This window comes from Tupaia chinensis, unplaced genomic scaffold, assembly GCF_000334495.1.
Source record: "Tupaia chinensis unplaced genomic scaffold, TupChi_1.0 Scaffold000661_1, whole genome shotgun sequence".
Classification (NCBI taxonomy): Eukaryota; Metazoa; Chordata; class Mammalia; order Scandentia; family Tupaiidae; genus Tupaia; species Tupaia belangeri.
In genome coordinates, this window is record NW_006160183.1 from 4,779,236 (window position 1) to 4,805,874 (window position 26,639).

At 41.6% G+C, this 26,639-nt stretch overlaps 1 protein-coding gene across 1 annotated transcript in view; it reads right to left on the reverse strand.

The window, feature by feature from the left end:
* The window catches only part of MTA3 (metastasis associated 1 family member 3), a 167,487-nt gene that overhangs the window by 66,949 nt on the left and 73,899 nt on the right, over nt 1-26,639 (reverse strand). The window contains exons 9-10 of the mRNA XM_027776329.1: nt 11,179-11,281; nt 2,634-2,733 (exon numbers count right to left, since the gene is read on the reverse strand). Of these exons, the coding sequence (XP_027632130.1) occupies nt 2,634-2,733; nt 11,179-11,281 (203 nt within the window). The remainder of the gene's footprint in view (nt 1-2,633; nt 2,734-11,178; nt 11,282-26,639) is intronic.

The window sequence follows — 26,639 nt, forward strand, 5'->3', positions numbered from 1 at the left end:
TTTCATTATAAATCAAGAAAAAACATTATTAGAGCTGTTAGTTTAAAATATGAAAAAAAAAAAGTAGATCCCCACTTCACTATACTCACAACATTAAAGAAGAGGTAGAGTTACAGGCCTAAATATGAAGAAAAAAAAAAAAAAAAAACTTTGGGGGCTGGCAGGTGGCATGGTGGTTTTAAGGGCACTGGACTCCCATATAGCTGACTGCAGTTCAAGTCCTGGACCTGGTGACCTGCTTTCTCACTTTCTCTCTCTCTCTCTCATTCTGTCCCTCTCTGGTCGAATTAAAATAAATAAATAAAGTTAAATAAAAACTAAAACAAAACAAAACAAAACAAAAACAACCAAAAAACTTTGGGGGCTAGCAGGTGGCGTGGTGGTTAAGGGCACTGGAATCCCACATGGCCAAATATGGTTCAAGCCCTGAACCTTGCTGGTTGCTTGCTTTCTCTCTCTCCCTCCCTTTCCGCCCCCACCCCCCATCCTGGTCAAATTAAAATAAATAATTAAAGTTAAATAAAATCCTTCTTAAAATTTTTTTTAAAACTATGATTAAAAATAGGACACAGGGAGAACACTATGTGACAACAGAGATACAGATTAAAGTTTTACAGTCTCAAGCCAAGGAACACCAGCAAATCATCAGAAGCTAGGAAGGAGGAGTCAGACAGCGGTGCCTCCCTAAAACAACGTTCTCCAAGGCAGATCACGTGGAGGGTCCTGGATTCACAGAGACTTCTCTGAGCACTCTGGGCAAGTGTGAGTCCATGATCCAAGGCTGCCTGGGCCTAAGGGTATGGGTGCCTGTTTCTCTATCTTCTCACTCTCTCTTGTTCATGGAAGAGGTAAATGAACAAAATTTGAAAGAAAGAAAAAAAAAAACCTGCAGCAGCAACAGCAGCTAGGAGAAGAGAAAACTCTCCTACAGGTTTCAGAAGGAACGGCCCTGCTGACAACTTGACTTTGGAGTTTTGTGTCCAGAACTGTGAGACAATAATAACTTTCTGTTGTTTTAAGCCAGAAAAAAAAATTAATATCATAATGATACAAGGAAAGAAAGGACAAAGGCTATAAAAAAAATCCACACAGAAAAAAAATCTCAAGAATCAACAAACAGAAGACTTGCTTAACATTATTAAGTAATCAGGAAAATACTAATTAAAATTAGGAAGCATCAGGTTAGTGAACATTTCAAAACTGAAAATACTAAAGATCAAAACAACTTATAGAAAGAAGAAATCAGAACATTTATTAACTTCTTGTGGGATTATAAATTTCCACCATGGTGTACAGAATAATTTGGCTACTTCTGATGAAATTCTAGATGAGCACTACTTTATGAAGAAGCATTTCAACTCTAGTTAATGCCTAGAAAACTTGCACGCATGCTCACAAAGGGATGTATGTTGGAACTTTCAATGCAGCACTACAAGTAATATCAAAAGAAAACTGTTTTTTCACCATTCTTTATTTCTTTTTTTCTAAATTTTGCCAGAGGGCATACACATGCATGTGCTGGAGAGAGACAAAGAGGGACAGTGATGAAGGACATACCCCCATAGGGAATGGTCACATTGTACTCATTTCTCCTCCATTTCTCTCTCCTCTTGGGATTTTTGGGCATCACATAAATGCGCCCAGTGTGTATTTCAAGCTGATGGGTCCTGGATTTGAACCATGCAGTTGGCCTTAACCACCATGTCAATGACTGGCCCATAAAATAAAATGCTTTTTTCAAAGACCTCTAGAAGATCACTGGCAACAGAACACAAAAATAATGTGGTGTAGTTATTATATGAAAGAATATGACAAATCATATAAAGCTTACAAACTCTTAGAACAAGAATGGCCCCTTAGTGTACCTGCTAAAGTGAATGAGCTAGGCCAGCTCTGAAGTCCAGCATGTGGGAGCCAGATCCCACACGGTAAGTTATGATTCAAATCCAAGCCCTGGTGGCTTGAAAAACATACAAGGTACATGTGCATGTGTCCAAATACTGACAGCATAAAGAAATGGGAGAAAAAAAGACTCCAGCATGACAACGTCCCACTGGAGGAAAAGGGGTACATTCTCTCATGACTTCTCACTTCCTCTATATATCTCTCTCCAGCAACTGCACACGACTTATAGCAAATAAAAACATTTTTTTAAAAAAGACCCTCTTTCTAGTACAAAGACAAAAATCTAAATACTGATATTGAATAATGATGTGACAAGAGAGTAATTCCAACACCAAGTGTTTTGAGAAGTGATCAATTTTGCATAAAAATGACAAAGCATTATGTACAGTACAACCAACAATGATGTAAGTACACAGAATGCGGGGGGTGGGGGGGGCACAAAAGTGAAAAGATACGTTAGAATGATGAATTATGTATCTCTCAAACTTTTTTTGCCATTTCACACGTACTCCGTGGAACAGTCATTTTTTGCTTCTTTCAGCTCACAAACAAAACGGGTGACTTAGGAACCTCACTAACCGATTAGACAAGCCAAATAAAGCAATCTAGCAGTCAGCAAGGCTGAGAGCCAGAAAGCTCTCAGGTCTACAGCGTTGCCATAATGGCTTTATAACTAGCCAAATAGATGTATGAAGCCCCTCCCCCCCAGATTTCAGAAAGCATCTTACCAAGGTGATATCTCGGGAAGCTGCGGCAGCACTCATGTGCAAACTAGGCTGCCTCACAGAACTGCTGCAGTCCAGGGCTCGGGCAAACGTCCCAACAGCTCTGGAAAAAACCATTAACACCGTAAGAAAAAATTAAACCTCTGTGTCTTTTTTATATTAGAAAAATTTTTGTGTAATGAACAAAAAAATTTTTAAAAATTGTTGAGTGTTTTAAGAATCAATGTCAAATAAGTATTTTTTTTTTCTTTTTTTGGAGAGATTTTCACTACAGGGTGCATGCGCTCGCCAGACAGAGAGAGATATAGAGACAGAAAGCGAGAAATCACCCCCCGGGGTGATGGTCACGCCGCAATCCCTTCTCCTCCATTCTCCTCTCGGGATCTTGGGAATGCACGCACACGTGCCCGGCGTGAGTTTTAAGCCACCGGGTCCAGGACGCAAACCGCGGTTGACTACATGGGAGTCCAGCGACATAGCCATTACGCTAACTGCTGGTTCCCCAAATAAGTATTTTTAAGGCCGGCAGGGCAGCATGGTGGTTAAGGCAGCTAACTCCCACACGGCCTACTGCGTGGTTTGAGTACCTGACCCAGGAGTTTCAAAAAATGCACCAGGAACGTGTTCATGTATGCCCAAAATCCCTAATGGAGAGATAAATGGGAGAGGGGATGGTAGCATGGCCATCTCCAATGGGAGGTGTCTTCTCAATCTCTCTCTCACTCCATCTCTCCTCACCCCTTTCTCTTTTTCTCTTTTTTTTTTTTTTGGAGATCCCTTTCTCTTTATCTGACAAGTACACAAGCCCTATGTTAAATTTGTTTTGTTTTGTTATTTAGGCTTTTGCCATATGGCATGTGCCTTTGCCAAAGAAAGACAAAGAGAGGGAAAATGAGAAATCACACTCCCCACCAAGGTGGATGGCCACACCATAATGCCTTCTTTTCCATTTTCCTCTCTGGATTTTGGTCATGCATGCACCCAGTATGATTTTCAAGTCACTGGGTTTGGGACTGAAACTACAGTTGGCCATGTGGGAATCCAGCACTTTAACTAACATGCCACCATCTGGCTCTGACCTAAATAAATAAATAAATAAATAAATAAATAAATACATTTTTAAGACTTATTTCATTTTATTTATTATTATTATTATTTGACCAGAGAGAAAGACAGAAAGTGAGAAAGCAAGCTACCAGGTCCCAAGACTCAAACTATGGTCAGCTATGTAGGAGTTCAGCACCCCGACCACCATACCACCTGTTATCCCCAAGCTCTGTCAATTTTTTTTTTTAAGAGAGATTTTTTGCTATAGGGCATGTGCACTTGCCAGAGAGACAGAGAAAGACAAGAGACAGAAAGTGAGAAATCACCCCCCAGAGGGGATAGCCACACCACAATCCCTTCTCCTCCATTCTCCTCTCAGGATCTTGGGCACACACACAAATGCACCCAATGTGAGTTTAAGCCACCAGATCTGGAACTCAAACCGCAGTTGACTACACAGGAGTCCAGCAACGTAGCCATTACACCAACTGCTGGTTCCAATTTTTAAATAGCATTTTGTTTCTGTTAAGACTTAATCACTGACAAGCCAATTAACCATATTTGGTACATTATAATTAAGTCAAGAAAAAATAGCCTGTGTGGACATAAACAAGGAAAGGGAAGAGGCTGGCAGGTGGTGTGGTGGTTAGGGGTGCTAGATTCCCACATAGCCGACTGTGGTTTGAATCCCAGACTTGAGGAGGCTAGACTTCTCACTTTCTCACTTTCTCTCTCTCTCTCTCTCTCTCTCTCTCTCACACACACACGGTCCTTCTCTGGTAAAGGAAAATTAATAAATAAAAAGTTAAATAACATAATTATTTTAAAAAAAAAAAAAAAAAAGGAAAGAGAAAACCCATCACAAAATGCCATGGAGTAAACCATTTGGAATTCGAATGTGCTTGAAAATGGAGTCAGCTACAGAGTTTGACTATGACAGCAAAATAAGTTCTGACCACATTTTTAGCCCAAATTGTGAAAACTCAGAAACACTACCTGTAATGGCTATGTTGCTGGACTCCCACGTAGTCGACCACAGTTCAAGTCCTGGACCCAGTGGCTTAAAATCACCCCAGACATGTGTGCGTGCATGTCCAAGATCCCAAGTGGAGAATGGAGGAGAAGGGATTGAGGCGTGGCCATCCCCCCTGTGGGGGGTGATTTCTCGCTTTCTGTCTCTCTGGTGAGTGCACGTGTGCTATAGCAAAAACCTCTTCAAAAAAAAAAAAAAAAAGGAAACACTATTCCCTTGAAAGTAGATATCACTAATTGTAGCAACCCCACCCCTGTGAGGACTCAATACATAATAGATTTCTCCTAAAACCCCATTATAAAATAAAGTTCCCACAATGCTGACTTGCATTTAATGATTGAGGAGGCCTGCCTATACGTGAAGAACCCTAACCTCAAGAGGAACAGCATGAAGGAAAGATAAGACTCTTTGCTTATTGCTGGTATCTTACAAACTGGCTGAAGGATTTTTTAAAACATTCTGATTAAAATATAACACACATGCAGAAAACTATACAACGTATAGCTAGTTAGTTATCACAAAATAGAACTCACTCATGTAACCAACATCCAGGTCAGGAATAGAATGGAGAAAATAGAACCAGCACCACAGAAGGCTCCTCTCCTCATGCTACTTCCTGCTCACTCCCACCTTCCTTCCCAAAGGAACCACCATTCTGGATTCACCACTCGCTCAAATAAAATCACACATTCAGCTATTTTTACTGTCTAGCTTCTTTTGTTCAAGATCATGTTTGTGGATTCATCTGTGTTGCTGACTGTGGTGGTGTTCATTCACCTTCCGCTATGGAGTATTCCCTTGTGTATTTCCCCACCCCCACATCTGCTCTACTGTTTGATTTCCATGTTGTTCCCAGTGTGCGGGGACTATGAATAGTGCATGGACACCATTTGCCTCAAAGGTATATGCATTTCTGCTGGGTATGTACTTAAAATGTTTTTTTTTTTGGAGAGATTTTCACTGTAGGGCGCGTGCGCTCGCCAGACAGACAGAGAGAGACATAGAGACAGAAAGCGAGAAATCACCCCCCAGGGGGGATGGCCACGCCGCAATCCCTTCTCCTCCTTTCCCCTCTTGGGATCTTGGGCACGCACGCACATGCGCCCGGTGTGAGTTTAAGCCACCGGGTCCAGGACTCGAACCGCGGTCGACTACATGGGAGTCCAGCGACATAGCCATTACGCTAACTGCTGGTTCCCAGTACTTAAAATGTTTTAAGATTTTGTTTATAATAATAATAATGTTTAGGGACTAGCAGTTAGCATAATGGCTATGTCGCTGGACTCCCATGTAGTCGACCGCGGTTCGAGTCCTGGACCCGGTGGCTTAAACTCACACCGGGCGCATGTGCGTGCGTGCCCAAGATCCCAAGAGGGGAAAGGAGGAGAAGGGATTGCGGCGTGGCCATCCCCCCTGGGGGGTGATTTCTCACTTCCTGTCTCTCTGTCTTTCTGGCGAGCACATGCTCCCTAAAGCAAGAACCTATCCAATAATAATAATAATAATAATGTGTATAACACATGTGCTCACCAGAGAAAACACACAGAAAGAGAGAGAGAAAAAGTGAGAAAGCAAGCCACCAGGTCTGAGACTCAAACTTTAGTCAGTCATGTGGGAAGTCAGCGCCTTAATAATCAAACCACATTCTGGCCCCAAAGATGTTTCCTTTTTTAAAAGGCAGAGTATCACAGTGATATGATCCACCTGTCTCAACCTCCAGAGATGCTGAGATTACAAAAACATGCTACTGCGCCCCACACTTAGGTTGGACCTGGAATCGAACCGTGTGGTCCCATTCTGCAGGCCACAGCATCTTAGCAGTGCCTCCATGGCTGGGCCTGGGTATACACTGAGGGGCCAGCAGATGGTGTAGTGGTTAAGGCACTAGATGCCCACATGGCCAACTGACGGTTTGAGTCCCAGATCCAGTGGCTGAGGACTCATACCAGACATGTATGCATACATGCCCCAAATTCCAGGAGAATAGAAGAGAAGGAATTATAGTACAGTCATGCCTCCCAGGATGGGGGGGGGGGTGATTTCTCACTTTCTTTCACTATCACTCTCCAGAAAGCACATGCACCCTATGGCAAAAATTTAAAAATGAAGAAAAATAACTTTACGGGATGTGTGTGTTGGATAATAGCAAACGGTTTTCCCAACCAGGTACACCAACATATACCCCTCACTAGCAGGGTATGAGAGTGGTTACTTATTTCATATCTTTTGAATTATTTCATTTAAATTATTATTATTTTTCAATTTTACCAGAGGGAGACAGAAAGAGAGAATGAGAAAGGAAGGCACCAGGTTCAGGACTCAAACCGAGGTTGGCCGTGTAGGAATCCAGCGTCTAAACTATCATACCACCTGCTGGTCACTATTCCACATCTTCGCTAATGCTTACTACTGTCAGTCTACAAAATTTTAACCATGACTGTGGCTTTAATCTGTATTGTGAAGATTTTTAGGGGAGCCAGTAGATGGAGTAGTGGTTAAGATACTGGACTACCACATGGCTAAGCATGGTTCAAGTCCCAGACCTGGGGGCTTGGTTGCTCACTTTCTCTCTGTCTTTCTCTGGTCAAATATTTTTAAAAATTAAATTCTTAAAAAAAAAAAAAAGACAAAATTAAAAAAAAAATACTGAGGGGTCAACAGGTAGTGTGTAGTTTTGTTTGTTTATTTGTTTTTTGGGGGGGAGAGGTTTTTGCTATAGGGCGTGTCCGCTCACCAGACAGAGACAGAAAGCAAGAAATCACCCCCCCAGAGGGGATGGCCACGCCGCAATCCCTTCTCCTCCATTCTCCTCTCGGGATCTTGGACACGCACACACATGCGCCCGGCGTGAGTTTAAGTCACCGGGTCCGGGACGCGAATCACAGTCAGCTACATGGGAGTCCAGCGACATAGCCATTATACTAACTGCTGGTCCCAACAGGTGGTGTGTAGTTAAAGACACTGGACTACCACATGACTGAATGGGGTTAGAGTCCTAGAACTGGCGACTTGCTTTCTCACTTTCCCTCTCTCTCCCTTTTGCTCCTGCTCTCACTCTGTCCCTCTCTGATCAAATTAAAATAAAAAAGTTAAATAAAATAATTCTTTTTAAAAAATTCTCAAAAAGAAAAAATGTTAGGCGTAACATATTGGTGTCTGTTAGGCTTGCTTCAAGGAAAAAAGGATACTTATATGAAACCTGGCAATAAAGAAAAGGAATAAAATCAAATTTGAAAACAGCAATATCTCTCGTAAATAATCTACAATTTAGATAATGTATCTGGAGACCTTAGACCAGAGGAGTCATCAATGATTAATTTCTATTCTTGATGGGCCGGAAGGTGGCATGGTGGTTAAGGGCGCTACATGGCTGACCATGGTTCAAGTTCCAGACCTGGCGACTTGCCTTCTCATTTTCTCTCTCTCTCTACCTCTCTGTCTTCCTCTGGTCAAGTTAAAATAAGTAAATAAAGTTAAATAAAATATTTCTTAAAAAAAATTCTGTTTTTGAATCTTTGGTTTTCCTCTACTACTACCTGGCTCTGCCCCAACAAGGTACATCAAGTGTCTTCACCCAATCACTTGGTGAGAAGCATGGTCTCTGGAGTCCAAGCACCTAGTCAACAACGGGTGACCTTACAAGGTGACTAGATTTTAACAGAGGTAAGACTATTTTTCCCTCTGTATTATAAAAAATGTTCAACAGAAAATCAGCAAATAATATAATAAAGACCTTTCTATCTATTGTCCAGATTTACAAGATTCTTTTCTTTTCTTCTTCTTCTTTTTTTTTGGCCAGAGGGTGGCATGCCCTTGCCAGAGAGGAACAGAGAGGAGAGGGAGAAAGCACTCCCTAACGGGAGCTTTCCCGTGCTCGTGTCCCAAGCCCTTCTCAACTTCATCCCAATCGGACTGTGTCATGAACACCGGCCAGTGTGTTTGTCAAGCCACCAGGGTGCAGGATTTGATCTATACATCAAATATACAGGATCTGGCTCCTTTAACCACAGGACACGGGCAAGCCCAAACCTACCAGATTCTAATATTTTGTCATATGTGGTTCATTTTCTAAGCAAACAAATAAATCTGATTAAAGGCTCTGATACACTTTCCCAGACCGTGTGTTTCCATTACTGAATAAAAACATACACATCCCAGGCGACACACTTTCCCAGACCACATGTCTTTATTACCATTACTGAATAAAAGCACATATCCCAGGCTGGCTCCACAGCCTGGTGTTTAAAGGAGCCAGCTCTCACACGGCCAGTGCACAATTCAAATCCCAGCCCTGGCAGCTTGGAAAGCATGTAGGATGTATGTGAATGCGTGCCCAAAATGCTGACAGGAGGGAGACACGGGAGAAAGGACTGCGGAAGACGTGACTGTGCCCCACTGGGGTGTGCTTTCTCCCTCTCTCTTCCTCTCTCTCTCTAGCAAATGCCAAGTGCCCTCTGGCAAATGAAACGACGACGAAAGTACAAGCCCCCTAAATTAAAGCATTGTTTTGCACATTGTTAAAACTTTATAAACGAAAGCTCTGTGTGCACGTAAATGACCACACTGTCTGTAGCCTCACTCAACATTATTTGAGATTCATTTCCTCACTATTACACATATAGCTCCAAATCACTCCTTTTAATGGCTATAAATAACATGAAATAATTCATTAACTGCTTACTGATGTACCTTCGAGCTTTCCCCCAAGTTTCCCAGTATTACAATACTATGGTAATCTCATTTACTTTTTACTGTGTGGCAATTTTACCCATGAGAATAATTTACTTGTATAATTGAAAAAAGAGAAATACAATTGTGCTTGATTCAGTTTCTCAAAAAAAGAGGACAGGAGGAAGGAAGCGATCCAGCCAGGCAACTATGCTGGACGCTCTCACAGGAAAACCTGTGCTTAGCCATCAGCCTTCTTCACGTACAGATGTAATCATAGGAATTCGAGTTGCACATTCTTTTTTGTTTTATTGATTTATTTTTAAGAGAGATTTTTACTATAGGGTGTGTGCATTCCTCGGAGAGACAGAGAGACAGAAAGCAAGAAATCATCCCCCAGCGGGGGTGGAGGGGGGATGGCCATGCCACAATTCATTCTCCTCTTGGGATCCTAGGCACACAAGCACACAGCATGAGATTTAAGCCGCCAGGTCCAGGACTCAAACCGCAGTCGACTACTTGGGAGTCCAGCAATGCAGCCATTATGCCATCTGCTGGACCCTGAACATTCTTTCTACTGTCTCACATGTTCCTTAAGTAAAAGAGATCACTGCTATCATTATTTTTTAAATTATTTTATTTAACTTTATTTATTCATTTACTTCATATTATTTTGAAGAGAGAGAGAGAAAGTGAGAAAGCAAGCCACCAGGTTGAGACTCAAACTGTGGTCAGCCATAAGGGAGTTCACTGCCCTTAACCAACACGCTAACTGCCAGCCCCACTGCTATCACTTAAAAATGTTAAGATTTCTCTCACTGAACCCCGTGTTTATATTTTGTGGTTTTTTTAGTCAATAAAAATTAACAAAGGGGACCAGTAGATGGCATAATGTTTATGTCCCTGGACTCCTACACTGTCGATTATGGTTCGAGTCCCAGGCCCAGCAGGTTAAAACTCACACCAGGCGTATGTGCACGCCTGCCCAAAATCCTGAGCGTATGAAAGAGAAGGTGAGGTGGTGAGGCCATCTCCAAGGGGACGAATTCTTGCTTTCTATCTCTGTCTCTCCAGTAAGCGCACACACCCTATAGCAAAAAACCTCTCTAAAAATAAATTAACTAAATGGAGCTGGCAGTTGGCATGGTGGTTAAGGGAGCTGGACTCCCACATGGCTGACTGTGGTTTGAGTCCCAGGCCTGGCAGCCTGCTTTCTCACTTTCTCTCTCTCTCACTTTGTCCCTCTCTGGTCAAATTAAAATAAACAAGTAAAGTTAAATAAAATCATTCTTTTAAAATAATGAATTAATTAACAAATGGATTTCCATTTAAAACAGGAATTAATGATAGTAAAACATTATTTAAGAAGCAGTGTGAGAGGCCAGCAGGTGGAGTAGTGGTTAAGGTGCTGGACTCCCACATGGTCTACCACAGTTTGAGTTCCAGGCACGGTGGCTTGAAATTCACACTGGGCACATGTGCATGTGTACCCAAAATCTCAAGAGGAGAAGGAAGAAGAAACTACAGCATGGCCATCTCCCCAGAGGGTAATTCTTGTTTTCTGTCTCTCTCTGTCTCTCCAGTGAGCATTTCCACCTTATAGCAAAAATCTCTCAATAAAAAAAAGGAAAAGTAAGCAGTGTGATATATATATTAAGCTTTCTTACATTACTTTAAAAAAAAAAAAGAAAGAAAGAATAACTAATATAACCAATGGGAAAAAATATAATACAAAAAAAAGGAAAATGTAGTATCTATATATTTTTTTATAAGGGAAGACACTTCTTAAGTCATACTCACCGTGCTACAACCAAAAACTGGTCGATCTGTCGATCCGTAAGTGGGCTATTTGGATCCCAAACTTTAACTTCCAATTTTGACTGTTCTCTTTCATCTGATTCTCCTGTCCAAGGACAAATGAAATGGAGTCTTGTTACTCACAAGGCACACTCACTCACATACAGCTGACGAGCAAGATCACCATGCACTGGCGTGTTTGGATGTAAGGTAAGGCAGTTTGGGCACCCTCCTTCACAGAGCACATGCATAGCACCTGTAAAGAGAACACTGACTGCAATATTAATACAGCCAAGCCAACCATATGCTATCTTCACGTAGTCATTAACATTTACTTCCTGAGTACTAGTACGTGTGATATGGAGACAAAGAAAAGCACCTTGCAACAAGATACTTAAGCTATGATTAAAACTTCTGCATAACGATTCAAGCAAAAGGAACAGTCATGAGACATACACTCATGGCTGTTAGAGAAACCACTTTAGGATAGCTAAGAAATGATGTCACAAAGGAGGGGGTACTTCTGCTAAGAACTAATGGGTAGGCGTGCACTGGCAGGGATAGAAGACTTTAGTTAAGGAATGAGAATGGGAACAAAGTGGTCATTAAAATATGAGAGAGTCAGGGAGCTTGTTTTGCCTGGAGTCCATTAAAGGGAATGAGAGGAGAGAGCTACGAAGAGTTAAGGACACATTACTGAAGATTCTGCATAGATTTTATCTGGAGGTAATGAGAAGCTCTTGCTTTTTTTAGTGAGAAAGTAACAAGGCCTAAACCAAAACTCCAGTTGCATTCTTAGTAATGGTGCATAATTTGCTCTATAAAAATACCTATGAAACTCCTCTAAGAGTTCCACTTGGAAGTAATGTGAGGCTAAAACATGGTAGTGAGTGGTGACAGAGAACAAAGAGAGAAGAATCAGGAGTGTCAATGACAGGCTAGTTGTAGAGGGTATATTCACGCCTATGAACTGTAGAACAGTGTTGGCATTAACAGAACAGGAAGTGAGGACCAATGCAAGACTGACAATAATGCAAAAGGCTCTGTTTTAGAATAGCTCACAAGCAGAGTAACCTTTGGCCAGGCTTCATTGTCAGGACAAATGAAAGAGGAAGCCGACAGGGAATCAAATGCAATTTTGATTTATAGCTACCAGTTCCTACTAGGCTAGGAGCTCTTTGGTGAGAGGCCTGGTTTGGGTATTGTTCTGCTGCTGGTTGCTACGTCCATATCAGACCTTGCACTGACTGGCAATATGCCCTGAAGCCAAACACTCCAGCTAAGTGACAAGTCTGGGCTATAGGGCTCCTAGTATAGGAACAAGCAGAAGACAGAAGCAGCCCCTCCATACACAGTCTCCAAGTCAGCCTGCTGCTACCAGGCTAAAGAAAGTTTGAAAAGATCTCATTTTTCATTGCTTTTGTTTACAGTTTTTAGTATGCTAATGAGCCAAGACATTAGGTTCACTTCCAAAGACCAATTAAAAACTGAAAAAACTGCAAACTGCATAAAACTTGAAAATGGAAAATGATATGATTGCACTTTTCTGTATCTCAAAAAACATTTTAGGTAAGACAGACAGTAATGGTAAAAGTGCAAAATAGCAAAAGTAAATAATAAATCTATATTTGAAATTTATGTTTGTAAATTACACAAATAAAATGACGCTATTCCATAGTGAGACCTTTGTGTTAAGTACTCCAAAATGTAAGCATAAGACTGATGTCTATTTTTTCAAAATCAAGTTAATTAAATTATTAAATTTCAATTCCACCCATACATTCTACAGCATATAGCAGAAACAGGACGTAATATAAGAATTCTAAATGAAATCAATGCAGGGGCCAGCAGGTGGCATAGTGGTTAAGGTGCTGGACTCCTACATGGCTGACCCTGGGTTGAGTCCTGGATCTGGCAGCTTCCTTTCTTACTTTCCCTCTTTCCATCTCTCTCTGGTAACCACACGTGCCCTATAGCATATTAAAAATAATAATAAATAAAATTAATATTTTTAAATTAATAAAATAAAAAGAAATTAAATGTAAACAATAATGAATTACTCTTAGATGCATTTATAACACCAAAAATATAAATACCATAGAATGAGAACAAAAATTGTAACAGCAAAATTGATCAAATATAAAAATGTTCTGTATCAGTCATGCTAGACTAAATGGCTATTCCCATTTTAGACAGACCAATATAATCACATTAATATCACAGTATGATTAATTCACAGGGGAAAAGTGTTTAAGAAGCTCTTGAATAAACTTATTTCATATCTGTGTAACTCAGTTCTCAGCTAAGCTAGGAGCAATCATGAATAGTCCTGGTAACAGTGGTATGAGGAAGAACCAAGGTTAATCCCATGGCCAGGTAATGCTCAGTTAGTCTGTGCAACAGTTCCCTTCTCTCCTCCACTGAAGATCATCCAGGCCCTGCCAACCTGTCCAAGTCCTACACCACCGAACAACCCAGACTAACCTCTGAATTCATACAAAAGTCTTTATCAACTAACTGGATAATGTACACAGCATCCTACCTGTGCGTCATAAAGAAATGTAAATAAAACGTAGATCCAGCAATGTTAAATGTCAGCCCTAACTCTTGAACTGTATTTTAAGATTTCTAGAAATATCCATTTTTTAATTTTGCCAGAGGGCACATGAATTCACCAGAGAGAGAGAGGAAGAGGGAGAAAGCACCTCCAATGGGGTGTGGTCAAACCATAATAATGCCTTCTCCTCTATTTCTCCATCCATGTGGAATTGTGCGCAGGCATGCTCCCGCACCTGACAAGTTTATCATGCCACTGGGTGTGGGATTTAAAATCACGCAGTTAGCCAGGTAGAATTCGGTTTCCTTAACCACTAAGCAGTGGGGCCAGCACAGAATGTTCAAATAGTGAAAAAATAAGGTTATATTAAACTGCTGCCCTGAAGATCCATTTCTGAACGATTGGAAATATTCTTGGTCTACATACAATTCATTTTCTTTGCCCCAGTCATCAGGGTGTCATGTTGTTTATGTTCTACTTCATTCAGAAATGCAAACATATCACTTATCGCCATTTTAGTTCAATATTGCTCTGAAAGTTCTAGTCAATATATTAGGTTATGAATCAAAACAATAAAAACACTTTTTTTTTTGAGGGAGATTTTTGCTGTAGGGCATATGCGCTCCCTAAAGAGACAGAAAGCAAGAAATCACACACACACACACACCCGGGAGGATGGCTACTCTCCAATCCCTTCTCCTCGTTCTCCTCTCAGGATTTGGGCATGCACGCACATGCGCCAACATGCATTTGAGTCCCCAGGTCTGGGACTCAATCACAGTCGACCACATGGGAATTCAGTGACATAACCATCACACCATCTGCTGGTCCTTATAACAACTTACTAAAATGATCAAAAAGCAAGTGAACATAGGGCCTGCAGGTGGCATGTAGGCTAAGGCCACTGGATCCCACCTGATAGACTACAAGGTTTGCGTCCTAGACTCAGGAGCTTGAAAACACACCTGCGGGTAGAAGAACAGCAGGTGGTGCAGTGGTTGGGGCGCTGAACTCCCACATGAAAGTGGTATGAGTGGTATGAGTCCTGGACCCAGCAGCTTGAAACTCATGCTGTGTGTGTGTGTGTGTGTGTGTGTCCAAATCCTGAGAGGAGAATGAAACAGAAAGGATTCTGGCCATCCCCCAGGGGGTAATCTCTCACCTTCTCTCTCTCTGGCTCTCCCTGTCTCTCCAGCAAGCAAATGTGCCCAATAGCAAAAAAACAGCAACAAACAAACAAAACAACTCTCCAAAAAAAAGAAAGAAAAACACACTGGGTACATGTGCGTGTGTGCCAAAATCCCAAGAGGAAAATCAGAGAGAAGGAATTATGGCAAGGCAATCCCCCGTGGGGGTGATTTCCCCCTTTCTCTCTCCGTCTTTGGTGAGCATACAAGCCCTGTAACAAACTAAAAAGAAAAAGAAAGTTAAAAAACTCCAAGGTGGGCCAGCTCTGTAGCACAGCAGTTAAGTCAGTCAAATCCCACATGGCTGGTTGCAGTTCAAGTCCCAGTCTAAGTAACTGAAAACGCACACCAGTCACATGGGCAGGTGTGCCTAAAATCCTGACTGGAAAGAGAAATAGAGGAAAAAAGATTTTGGTGTAACCACGACCCACTGAGGGAGAGGTGCTAGCTTTCCCTCTCTGGCTAGCACATGTGCCCTCTGGCAGCTACAAAGAAGAAAATGCAATGGCATTCCAAAGAAAATGTAATACAAAAAGGTCACAATCATTGAGACAATAAAAACTGAAAACGCCCAAAACTAAAACGGGGCCTACAGGTGGCATTCTCTGGATTAATCTGAACCCCCAGGTGGTCTCGGCATCACAGCGTTTTACTATCACTCTGCCAACACTGCAGACCGGGCATTCGAGATTATAAGACGTTCAAAGAAGATAGGATGATGTGAGTAAATATAAAGAACATTAAAATATAAAGGATACCATTTTTCTATAAGTATTTTAATAAGCTAAATTTTTAAGAATTTCATTTTGGAAGTAGATAAAATGAGCTGTTTATTAATCTCTACAAGTCTAAAAATGTTGTTATTAAAATAATAAGGGAAAGGAATAAATAAAATGAATAAATTATCTCAAAATATAATTATAGGGGCCAATGAGTGGTGTGGTGGTTAGGGCACTAGATGCCCACACAGCTGACCGCGGTCCAAGTCCCGGACCTGGCAGCTTGCTTTCTCGCATTCTCTTTCTCTTTCTGTCTCTCTCTGGCGAGTGCAGCAGCCCTATAGCAAATTTTAAAATAATAATAATGATAAATAAAATTTTAAAAGCACTCTTGTAATTACACAAAAACAAGCATACAAATAGACTAGATCATATAATAACTTACAGTTGAACATTCAAGTATTATTACAATCACGCAAACAGTCACACTTACTGAATGTATACTATTTCCCTGGCTTCTCATCTCAGCCTAGGCACTTCTGGCACGAGGCCAAGTACTTTCTGTGTGGTATAGGATGTACAGCAGCATTCCTGGCCCTTGTCCAGTAGGTGGCAGTAGCACCCCCCCATTCCCATTACTAGTTGCAACCACCAAAAATGTGTACTTATTGTCTAATGTCCCCAGGTGGACAAAACTGCCCCCCAATGGAGACTTCCCACCAAAATCTGTCCCAGCCTCAGCCAAGCAGGATCACGGTCATATGTGTCTAGGGTATTCAGAGAGCCCTCAGGAAGTGTACTGGAGACCTTCCCCATGTGGCCTTAGAAAAATGGGACATATTTATTGTTCTGCATGGTTGCCATCAACACTAGTCTAAACTGGTATTGGTTGTTTATTTGGCCACGTGGGAATCCAGCACCAAACATATCACTTATCGCCATTTTAGTTCAATATTGCTCTGAAAGTTCTAGTCAATATATTAGGTTATGAATCAAAACAATAAAAACACTTTTTTTTTTGAGGGAGATTTTTGCTGTAGGGCATATGCGCTCCCTAAAGAGACAGAAAGCAAGAAATCACACACACACACACACCCGGGAGGATGGCTACTCTCCAATCCCTTCTCCTCGTTCTCCTCTCAGGATTTGGGCATGCACGCACATGCGCCAACATGCATTTGAGTCCCCAGGTCTGGGACTCAATCACAGTCGACCACATGGGAGTTCAGTGACATAACCATCACACCATCTGCTGGTCCTTATAACAACTTACTAAAATGATCAAAAAGCAAGTGAACATAGGGCCTGCAGGTGGCATGTAGGCTAAGGCCACTGGATCCCACCTGATAGACTACAAGGTTTGCGTCCTAGACTCAGGAGCTTGAAAACACACCTGCGGGTAGAAGAACAGCAGGTGGTGCAGTGGTTGGGGCGCTGAACTCCCACATGAAAGTGGTATGAGTGGTATGAGTCCTGGACCCAGCAGCTTGAAACTCATGCTGTGTGTGTGTGTGTGTGTGTGTGTCCAAATCCTGAGAGGAGAATGAAACAGAAAGGATTCTGGCCATCCCCCAGGGGGTAATCTCTCACCTTCTCTCTCTCTGGCTCTCCCTGTCTCTCCAGCAAGCAAATGTGCCCAATAGCAAAAAAACAGCAACAAACAAACAAAACAACTCTCCAAAAAAAAGAAAGAAAAACACACTGGGTACATGTGCGTGTGTGCCAAAATCCCAAGAGGAAAATCAGAGAGAAGGAATTATGGCAAGGCAATCCCCCGTGGGGGTGATTTCCCCCTTTCTCTCTCCGTCTTTGGTGAGCATACAAGCCCTGTAACAAACTAAAAAGAAAAAGAAAGTTAAAAAACTCCAAGGTGGGCCAGCTCTGTAGCACAGCAGTTAAGTCAGTCAAATCCCACATGGCTGGTTGCAGTTCAAGTCCCAGTCTAAGTAACTGAAAACGCACACCAGTCACATGGGCAGGTGTGCCTAAAATCCTGACTGGAAAGAGAAATAGAGGAAAAAAGATTTTGGTGTAACCACGACCCACTGAGGGAGAGGTGCTAGCTTTCCCTCTCTGGCTAGCACATGTGCCCTCTGGCAGCTACAAAGAAGAAAATGCAATGGCATTCCAAAGAAAATGTAATACAAAAAGGTCACAATCATTGAGATTGATACAATAAAAACTGAAAACGCCCAAAACTAAAACGGGGCCTACAGGTGGCATTCTCTGGATTAATCTGAACCCCCAGGTGGTCTCGGCATCACAGCGTTTTACTATCACTCTGCCAACACTGCAGACCGGGCATTCGAGATTATAAGACGTTCAAAGAAGATAGGATGATGTGAGTAAATATAAAGAACATTAAAATATAAAGGATACCATTTTTCTATAAGTATTTTAATAAGCTAAATTTTTAAGAATTTCATTTTGGAAGTAGATAAAATGAGCTGTTTATTAATCTCTACAAGTCTAAAAATGTTGTTATTAAAATAATAAGGGAAAGGAATAAATAAAATGAATAAATTATCTCAAAATATAATTATAGGGGCCAATGAGTGGTGTGGTGGTTAGGGCACTAGATGCCCACACAGCTGACCGCGGTCCAAGTCCCGGACCTGGCAGCTTGCTTTCTCGCATTCTCTTTCTCTTTCTGTCTCTCTCTGGCGAGTGCAGCAGCCCTATAGCAAATTTTAAAATAATAATAATGATAAATAAAATTTTAAAAGCACTCTTGTAATTACACAAAAACAAGCATACAAATAGACTAGATCATATAATAACTTACAGTTGAACATTCAAGTATTATTACAATCACGCAAACAGTCACACTTACTGAATGTATACTATTTCCCTGGCTTCTCATCTCAGCCTAGGCACTTCTGGCACGAGGCCAAGTACTTTCTGTGTGGTATAGGATGTACAGCAGCATTCCTGGCCCTTGTCCAGTAGGTGGCAGTAGCACCCCCCCATTCCCATTACTAGTTGCAACCACCAAAAATGTGTACTTATTGTCTAATGTCCCCAGGTGGACAAAACTGCCCCCCAATGGAGACTTCCCACCAAAATCTGTCCCAGCCTCAGCCAAGCAGGATCACGGTCATATGTGTCTAGGGTATTCAGAGAGCCCTCAGGAAGTGTACTGGAGACCTTCCCCATGTGGCCTTAGAAAAATGGGACATATTTATTGTTCTGCATGGTTGCCATCAACACTAGTCTAAACTGGTATTGGTTGTTTATTTGGCCACGTGGGAATCCAGCACCTTAACCACCACACCACCTGTGGAACCACTTACAGGAGTCCCTGTTGATGGCTTATTTTTGTTTGTTTGTTTGGTTGGTTGTTTTTTGTTTTTGTTTTTGTTTTTTTTTTGAGGGAGATTTTTGCTGTAGGGCATATGCGCTCCCTAAAGAGACAGAAAGCAAGAAATCACACACACACACACACCCGGGAGGATGGCTACTCTCCAATCCCTTCTCCTCGTTCTCCTCTCAGGATTTGGGCATGCACGCACATGCGCCAACATGCATTTGAGTCCCCAGGTCTGGGACTCAATCACAGTCGACCACATGGGAGTTCAGTGACATAACCATCACACCATCTGCTGGTCCTTATAACAACTTACTAAAATGATCAAAAAGCAAGTGAACATAGGGCCTGCAGGTGGCATGTAGGCTAAGGCCACTGGATCCCACCTGATAGACTACAAGGTTTGCGTCCTAGACCCAGGAGCTTGAAAACACACCTGCGGGTAGAAGAACAGCAGGTGGTGCAGTGGTTGGGGCGCTGAACTCCCACATGAAAGTGGTATGAGTGGTATGAGTCCTGGACCCAGCAGCTTGAAACTCATGCTGTGTGTGTGTGTGTGTGTGTGTGTCCAAATCCTGAGAGGAGAATGAAACAGAAAGGATTCTGGCCATCCCCCAGGGGGTAATCTCTCACCTTCTCTCTCTCTGGCTCTCCCTGTCTCTCCAGCAAGCAAATGTGCCCAATAGCAAAAAAACAGCAACAAACAAACAAAACAACTCTCCAAAAAAAAGAAAGAAAAACACACTGGGTACATGTGCGTGTGTGCCAAAATCCCAAGAGGAAAATCAGAGAGAAGGAATTATGGCAAGGCAATCCCCCGTGGGGGTGATTTCCCCCTTTCTCTCTCCGTCTTTGGTGAGCATACAAGCCCTGTAACAAACTAAAAAGAAAAAGAAAGTTAAAAAACTCCAAGGTGGGCCAGCTCTGTAGCACAGCAGTTAAGTCAGTCAAATCCCACATGGCTGGTTGCAGTTCAAGTCCCAGTCTAAGTAACTGAAAACGCACACCAGTCACATGGGCAGGTGTGCCTAAAATCCTGACTGGAAAGAGAAATAGAGGAAAAAAGATTTTGGTGTAACCACGACCCACTGAGGGAGAGGTGCTAGCTTTCCCTCTCTGGCTAGCACATGTGCCCTCTGGCAGCTACAAAGAAGAAAATGCAATGGCATTCCAAAGAAAATGTAATACAAAAAGGTCACAATCATTGAGACAATAAAAACTGAAAACGCCCAAAACTAAAACGGGGCCTACAGGTGGCATTCTCTGGATTAATCTGAACCCCCAGGTGGTCTCGGCATCACAGCGTTTTACTATCACTCTGCCAACACTGCAGACCGGGCATTCGAGATTATAAGACGTTCAAAGAAGATAGGATGATGTGAGTAAATATAAAGAACATTAAAATATAAAGGATACCATTTTTCTATAAGTATTTTAATAAGCTAAATTTTTAAGAATTTCATTTTGGAAGTAGATAAAATGAGCTGTTTATTAATCTCTACAAGTCTAAAAATGTTGTTATTAAAATAATAAGGGAAAGGAATAAATAAAATGAATAAATTATCTCAAAATATAATTATAGGGGCCAATGAGTGGTGTGGTGGTTAGGGCACTAGATGCCCACACAGCTGACCGCGGTCCAAGTCCCGGACCTGGCAGCTTGCTTTCTCGCATTCTCTTTCTCTTTCTGTCTCTCTCTGGCGAGTGCAGCAGCCCTATAGCAAATTTTAAAATAATAATAATGATAAATAAAATTTTAAAAGCACTCTTGTAATTACACAAAAACAAGCATACAAATAGACTAGATCATATAATAACTTACAGTTGAACATTCAAGTATTATTACAATCACGCAAACAGTCACACTTACTGAATGTATACTATTTCCCTGGCTTCTCATCTCAGCCTAGGCACTTCTGGCACGAGGCCAAGTACTTTCTGTGTGGTATAGGATGTACAGCAGCATTCCTGGCCCTTGTCCAGTAGGTGGCAGTAGCACCCCCCCATTCCCATTACTAGTTGCAACCACCAAAAATGTGTACTTATTGTCTAATGTCCCCAGGTGGACAAAACTGCCCCCCAATGGAGACTTCCCACCAAAATCTGTCCCAGCCTCAGCCAAGCAGGATCACGGTCATATGTGTCTAGGGTATTCAGAGAGCCCTCAGGAAGTGTACTGGAGACCTTCCCCATGTGGCCTTAGAAAAATGGGACATATTTATTGTTCTGCATGGTTGCCATCAACACTAGTCTAAACTGGTATTGGTTGTTTATTTGGCCACGTGGGAATCCAGCACCTTAACCACCACACCACCTGCTGGCCCCCAAGCACTGGCTGTTTTTAAGTTGGATAGAACTTAGGGCAGTTCAATCGTTTTCCCAAGATTTTAATTAAAACATAGTACAGCCAGGTTTTATCCAACCCTGTGAATCTGGAGTCATTTTAATAATTCAATATTATTATAATATTTTAACGGTTAAAGTCATAAATGTAATATATAAATAAATTTATTTAAGATCTCATTGTTATAGTACATTTGAATATCACAAAACTTCTCATGTATGATATCTTTGTTTTTGTGGAAAATTCTCCAGTTGGTTTATTCGAAGTCAATGAAAGATTTAACATCTCAAATCTTTCTCTTCATTTGCAAACACATACTTATCTATCAAGAGCTCAGCAGTTAGGGGGTAGATACCATATATAAATTTTATAACTCCAAAACCAAGGGTGCTAGACTCCCACACTGCCAACCACAGTTTGAGTCTCAGACATGATGGCTTGCCTTCTCATTTTCCCTCTCTGTCACTCTCTGGTCAAATTAAAAAATAATACTAATAAATATGTATATAATTTTTAATTCCAAAACCACTAGTAAGACAAACACCACAACAACCGCTTAGAATCCAACAAGACACACACTCACACAGCAAGTGAGCCTGGCTTGGTGATGCTACTTGTCACCTCATCGGGATACTGACTCCTGCTCCACATCCCATGCCAGTGCAAACTAGAATCTGGCCACTGGCCAAAATGTACCCACTCAACAGTATCATAACCAGTAAACACAGATAGCAGCTATGTCCTAAATATTTATTCTTGACTAGGAAATTTTCTAGTATTTAATTTCCCTGCAAACTAGTGCTAGAAAAGGAATGCCAGTTTCACAAGTATAGTTTCACTATTATAAACTTACTGGTATCCCTACTGTCTCTTCCACAAAAATACCTTAACTTTAAAAAGAAGGGAATCCTTTAAACCTTATATCCAGTTAGCTGCCTAAAGACAAGTAAAAGGAAACCTTTTGAGGGCCTGGCCCATAGCCTAATGGTTAAGGAAGCTGGATCCCTCATGGCTGATCATGGCTGCAATCCTGGCCTCTCCAACTTGAAAAACACAAATGGTCAAGTGTGTGCATGCCCAAAATGCCGGCAGGATTAAGAGCTGGAGGAGAAGGTATTGGAGCATGATGCACTGTGGGGTACTTTCTCATTCTCTCAGGCAAAAGGCCACACTCTCTGGTAATTAAAATAAAGGGGGGGTGGGGACCCAGCTCTCTTAATACCCAAACATAGCTTTGAATAAAGGGAAAGGTTAGAATATTCAATACCATCGAAATGTCTGCTCTTCCTTGATAAACTTGAAAATTAACTGCAATCCAAATAAAAATAAGAATGAGAATTTCTTCTCCCAGTGCTGGTCAAGCTGAAGATAAAAGTTCCACTGGAAAAATCAGCACACAGCAGTAGACAGCAAAATGCTGCAAGGTGAAAGCTGTGAGTGAGGATCAGTCTTTCCTGAAAACTGACACATACTACCAGTGCTCTGTAATTGTGACAGAGAGCTTCTAACCATCAACCAAAACACCAGTGGGGCAGCACACGCAGCCTGGGAAAGGCCCACATCCTGCTCAAGGCTGTAACGCCTCCCAAAGTAATAACATGAGCAACGCCTCCCAAAGTAATAACGTGAGCTAACACAAGTTCGGCCGGAATCCTAATGAAATCTAGAAGGGAAGAAATTGACAGATGAAAAACCCCAAGGGTCAAAAATAAAATCTGCAAGATGAGATGTCTCCTATGAAATTTTAAAGGACAATAATGAGGGGAACCTTGTCCTACCATACAATGTTTAAAAGATAGACATAAAATAATTTATCCTGGAACTCTGACACAATGGAACATTCATAGAATATAATTTTATGGACCTATTTATGTAAGAGTCTAGAATAAGATCTTAATCATGCCGGTTAACAGTGATGAAGAAGGGATGAAACAAGAGTCTAATTCACTACTTTACGTTTCCAATATGGTTGCATTTCAGATCACATGTCATATTGTTTGCAAAAACCTAAATTTTAAGAATGAAAAATGGAAAAAAGCAAAGAGTGAGTGGAGCCCCTTGTTACACAAAGTTACCAAAGGATATGAATTTGCCATAAGCACTTGGTCCTGTGCAGTTTAGTTCACTGGGGACTTACTGCGTGACAGAGATGAGACTGAAGGGGGATGGAGTACCCACTGAGGACATGCAATCTGTAGTCCTCTGCAGCCTGTGGTCACTACGGGCCTTGAGAGGCTCAATGGGAGCCTGCTCCCACTTCACCATAACAACATGACATTTCTTAGGTTATTTAAGGTTGTGTTGTGTAATACTTCGCTTAAAGTGTTCTGTCGACCCCCCAAAAGCCTGCAAACTACTCACCCAGAGGACTACTAGGAGAAACACATGTTAAAAGGCAGTAACGCCTTTCCCTTTTGCAGCCATCGCTGGAGCGGCAGCGGCCAAAATGAAGTTCAATCCTTTTTTGTGAATTCTGACCAAAGCGAGAACTGTAACAGGCGTTTCAATGCACCTTCCCACATCTGCAGGAAGATTATGTCTACCCCTCTTTCCAAAGAGCAGAGGCAGAAGTACAATGTTGAATCCACGTCCACCCGAAAGGATGATAAAGTTCAGGTTGCGTGTGGACACTATAAAAGGTCAGCAGACTGGCAAAGCGGTCCAGGTTTACAGCAAGAACTGTGTCATTACACAGAGCGGGTGCAGTGGGAAAAGGCTAAGGGCACAATGGTCCGTGTGGGCATTCGACCCGGCATGGTGATTCACTAGGCTAAAACTGGACAAAGACCACAAAAAAATCCTCAAATGGAAAGCCAAGTCTCACCAAGCAGTAAAGGAAAAGCAAATATAAGGAAGAAGCAATTGAGAAGATGGGGGAGTAAAATGATCTTACATATAGTTTTTACTAGAAACTGCTAAAATGGACAGAAAGTCAGTAACACTTCTTAATAAGCAGTAAGGTCTACTACATTAATAAATACTTAGCGGGGTAGCCATCAGATTGTGTGGTGGTTAAGGCACTGGACTCCCACATGGCCAACCGTGGTTCGAGTCCCAAACTTGGTGGCTTGCTTTCTCACTTTTTCTTTCTATCTCTGTCTCTGGTCAGTCAATCAATCAATCAATCAATCAATAACTTTTTCATTAAACAAAGTAAAATAAATAAGTAAATACTAAATGGGGCTGGCAAATATCATGGTGATTAAGTCGCTGGACTCCCACGTGGTCAACTATTGTTCCACTCTAGGACTCGGTGGCTTGAAACTCACATTAGGCACGTGTGCCAAAATCCCAAGAAGAAAGTGGAAGAGAGGAATTGTGGCATGGCCATATCCTCTGGGGAGGTGATTTCTCACTTTCTCTCTCTGTCTCTCCAGCAAGCAAAAATCTCTCAAAAAATAAATCAATATTCAGTAATATTTCTAAATACAAAAGATGACTTTGTTACAGAGTTGACAAAGTGCTCAACTACTACAAGCTGTTAAGAATAATTATTTTGGGGGCCAGCAAGCGGCACAGTGATTAGGCACTGGCTCCCACACGGCTGACTGCGATTCTAGTCCTAAAACCAGCACCTGAAAACTCACGCAGGGCACATGTGCATCCATGCCCAAAATCCCAAGAGAAGGGAGGAGAAGGAACTGCAGCGTGGCCTTCCCCACAAGGAGATGATTTCTTGCTTTCTGTCTGTCTTTCTAGCAAACATATGCATCCTATAGGTAAAATCTTTGAAAAAAAAATTTTTTTAAATAATAATTGTTCTGGGGCCAGTAGATAGCATGGTGGTTGGCATGCTAGATTCCCACTTGGCTGACCATGGTTCAAGTCCTAGACCTGGAGGTTTGCTTGCTTGCTTGCTTTCTTCCTTTCTTTTTTTTTTTTCTCTCTCTCAAGCACATGTGCCCTATTGAAAAGTAATAATAATAATTAATAAAATCAAATAAATACTTCTTTCAAAAATAGAATAATTTTTCTTCCCTGCAGGTCTAGTCATCACTGGGATGCTGGTGTTTGGTAGGCCAAGGCAACATGAAAGGGCCAGATTCAATTTTGAACCCAACCTAAAACAAAAGAAAAGGCCAGGCTTGGTAGAGTGAAACTAAAGTCCCAGCAACCCCAGAGGTAGTGGCAGAAAGGTTGTAACACAGCGGCTCCCTGTCTCAAACACTACACACTCTCATACCACTCACACCACAAAATACAGAATCATTGCTCTTCTCTGCTAAATAAACCTCAAGAACTCCAAGTCCTTCTTGAAGATTACAGAATAAGTTATTTCATACTATATATTGTTCCTTAAAATAAGTAATACCAATAACAAGTTAGATAGATATGCTTTCAAAAGTATACCCAATAGCCTTTACACTTCTCAGAAGCAAGTATCATATTTAAGTAGTTTTTCAAATAAAATGGAAGTTTGTGAGATTCGACATTCTGGTCTTACTGCCCACTGTTACTCCACTGTTGATCCCTTATAATCACATGGTTCAGCATTTATCTCTGCATCAGAGACAAGCAAGAACCTATACGCTGGTACCACACACCGGGGCTTCGGCTTAGTCCCCAGGTGAGGACGACAAGAGCTATAGCTCAGGCAGTCCACAATTATAAAAGGCAAAAAATAAAAACAGCATAAAAAAAATAATGTGAATGACATGGTCTGCAGAGCTCAGGGAAATAAGAGATCACAAAAGGCATCTCAGGGAAGGTAGGGCTTCAGCTATGCACACATGAACTTTCTCACTCGGGGAATACACATTTGTCCAGAACTCACAGAACTGCACACTAAAAAGGATATGATTTGCTATATGTAAACTTTAATTAAATAAAATCAATAAATTAATTAATTTTTTTAAATGATACCATGGAAGACAATTTGTCTTCTTCTATAAAATTTAAAACACATATGCTCCATTGGCCAGCCAGTGGCATGATAGTTAAGGCAACTGACTTCCACTTGGCAGACTGGACAGTTTTGAATCTTTGACACAGTGGCATTCTGGCGAGCGCACCCTATAACAAAAACTAGAAGACAAAAACTAAAACCTGCACAAATCCTCCACGATTTAGCAATTCCACTTCTAGGAACATATTTTCAGTTACATAGGCAGAGCGCACAATTACCCATTATATAAGAAGATACTCACTGAAACCCTATTTAAAAATTTTTAAATCAGGGACCGGCAGTTAGCGTAATGACTATGTCGCTGGACTCCCACGTAGTTGACCGCAGTTCAAGTCCCAGACCCGGTGGCTTAAAACTCACGCCGGGCACGTGTGCATGCGTGCCCAAGATCCCGAGAGGAGAATGGAGAAGGGGTTGCAGCGTAGCCATCCCCCCTGGGGGGTG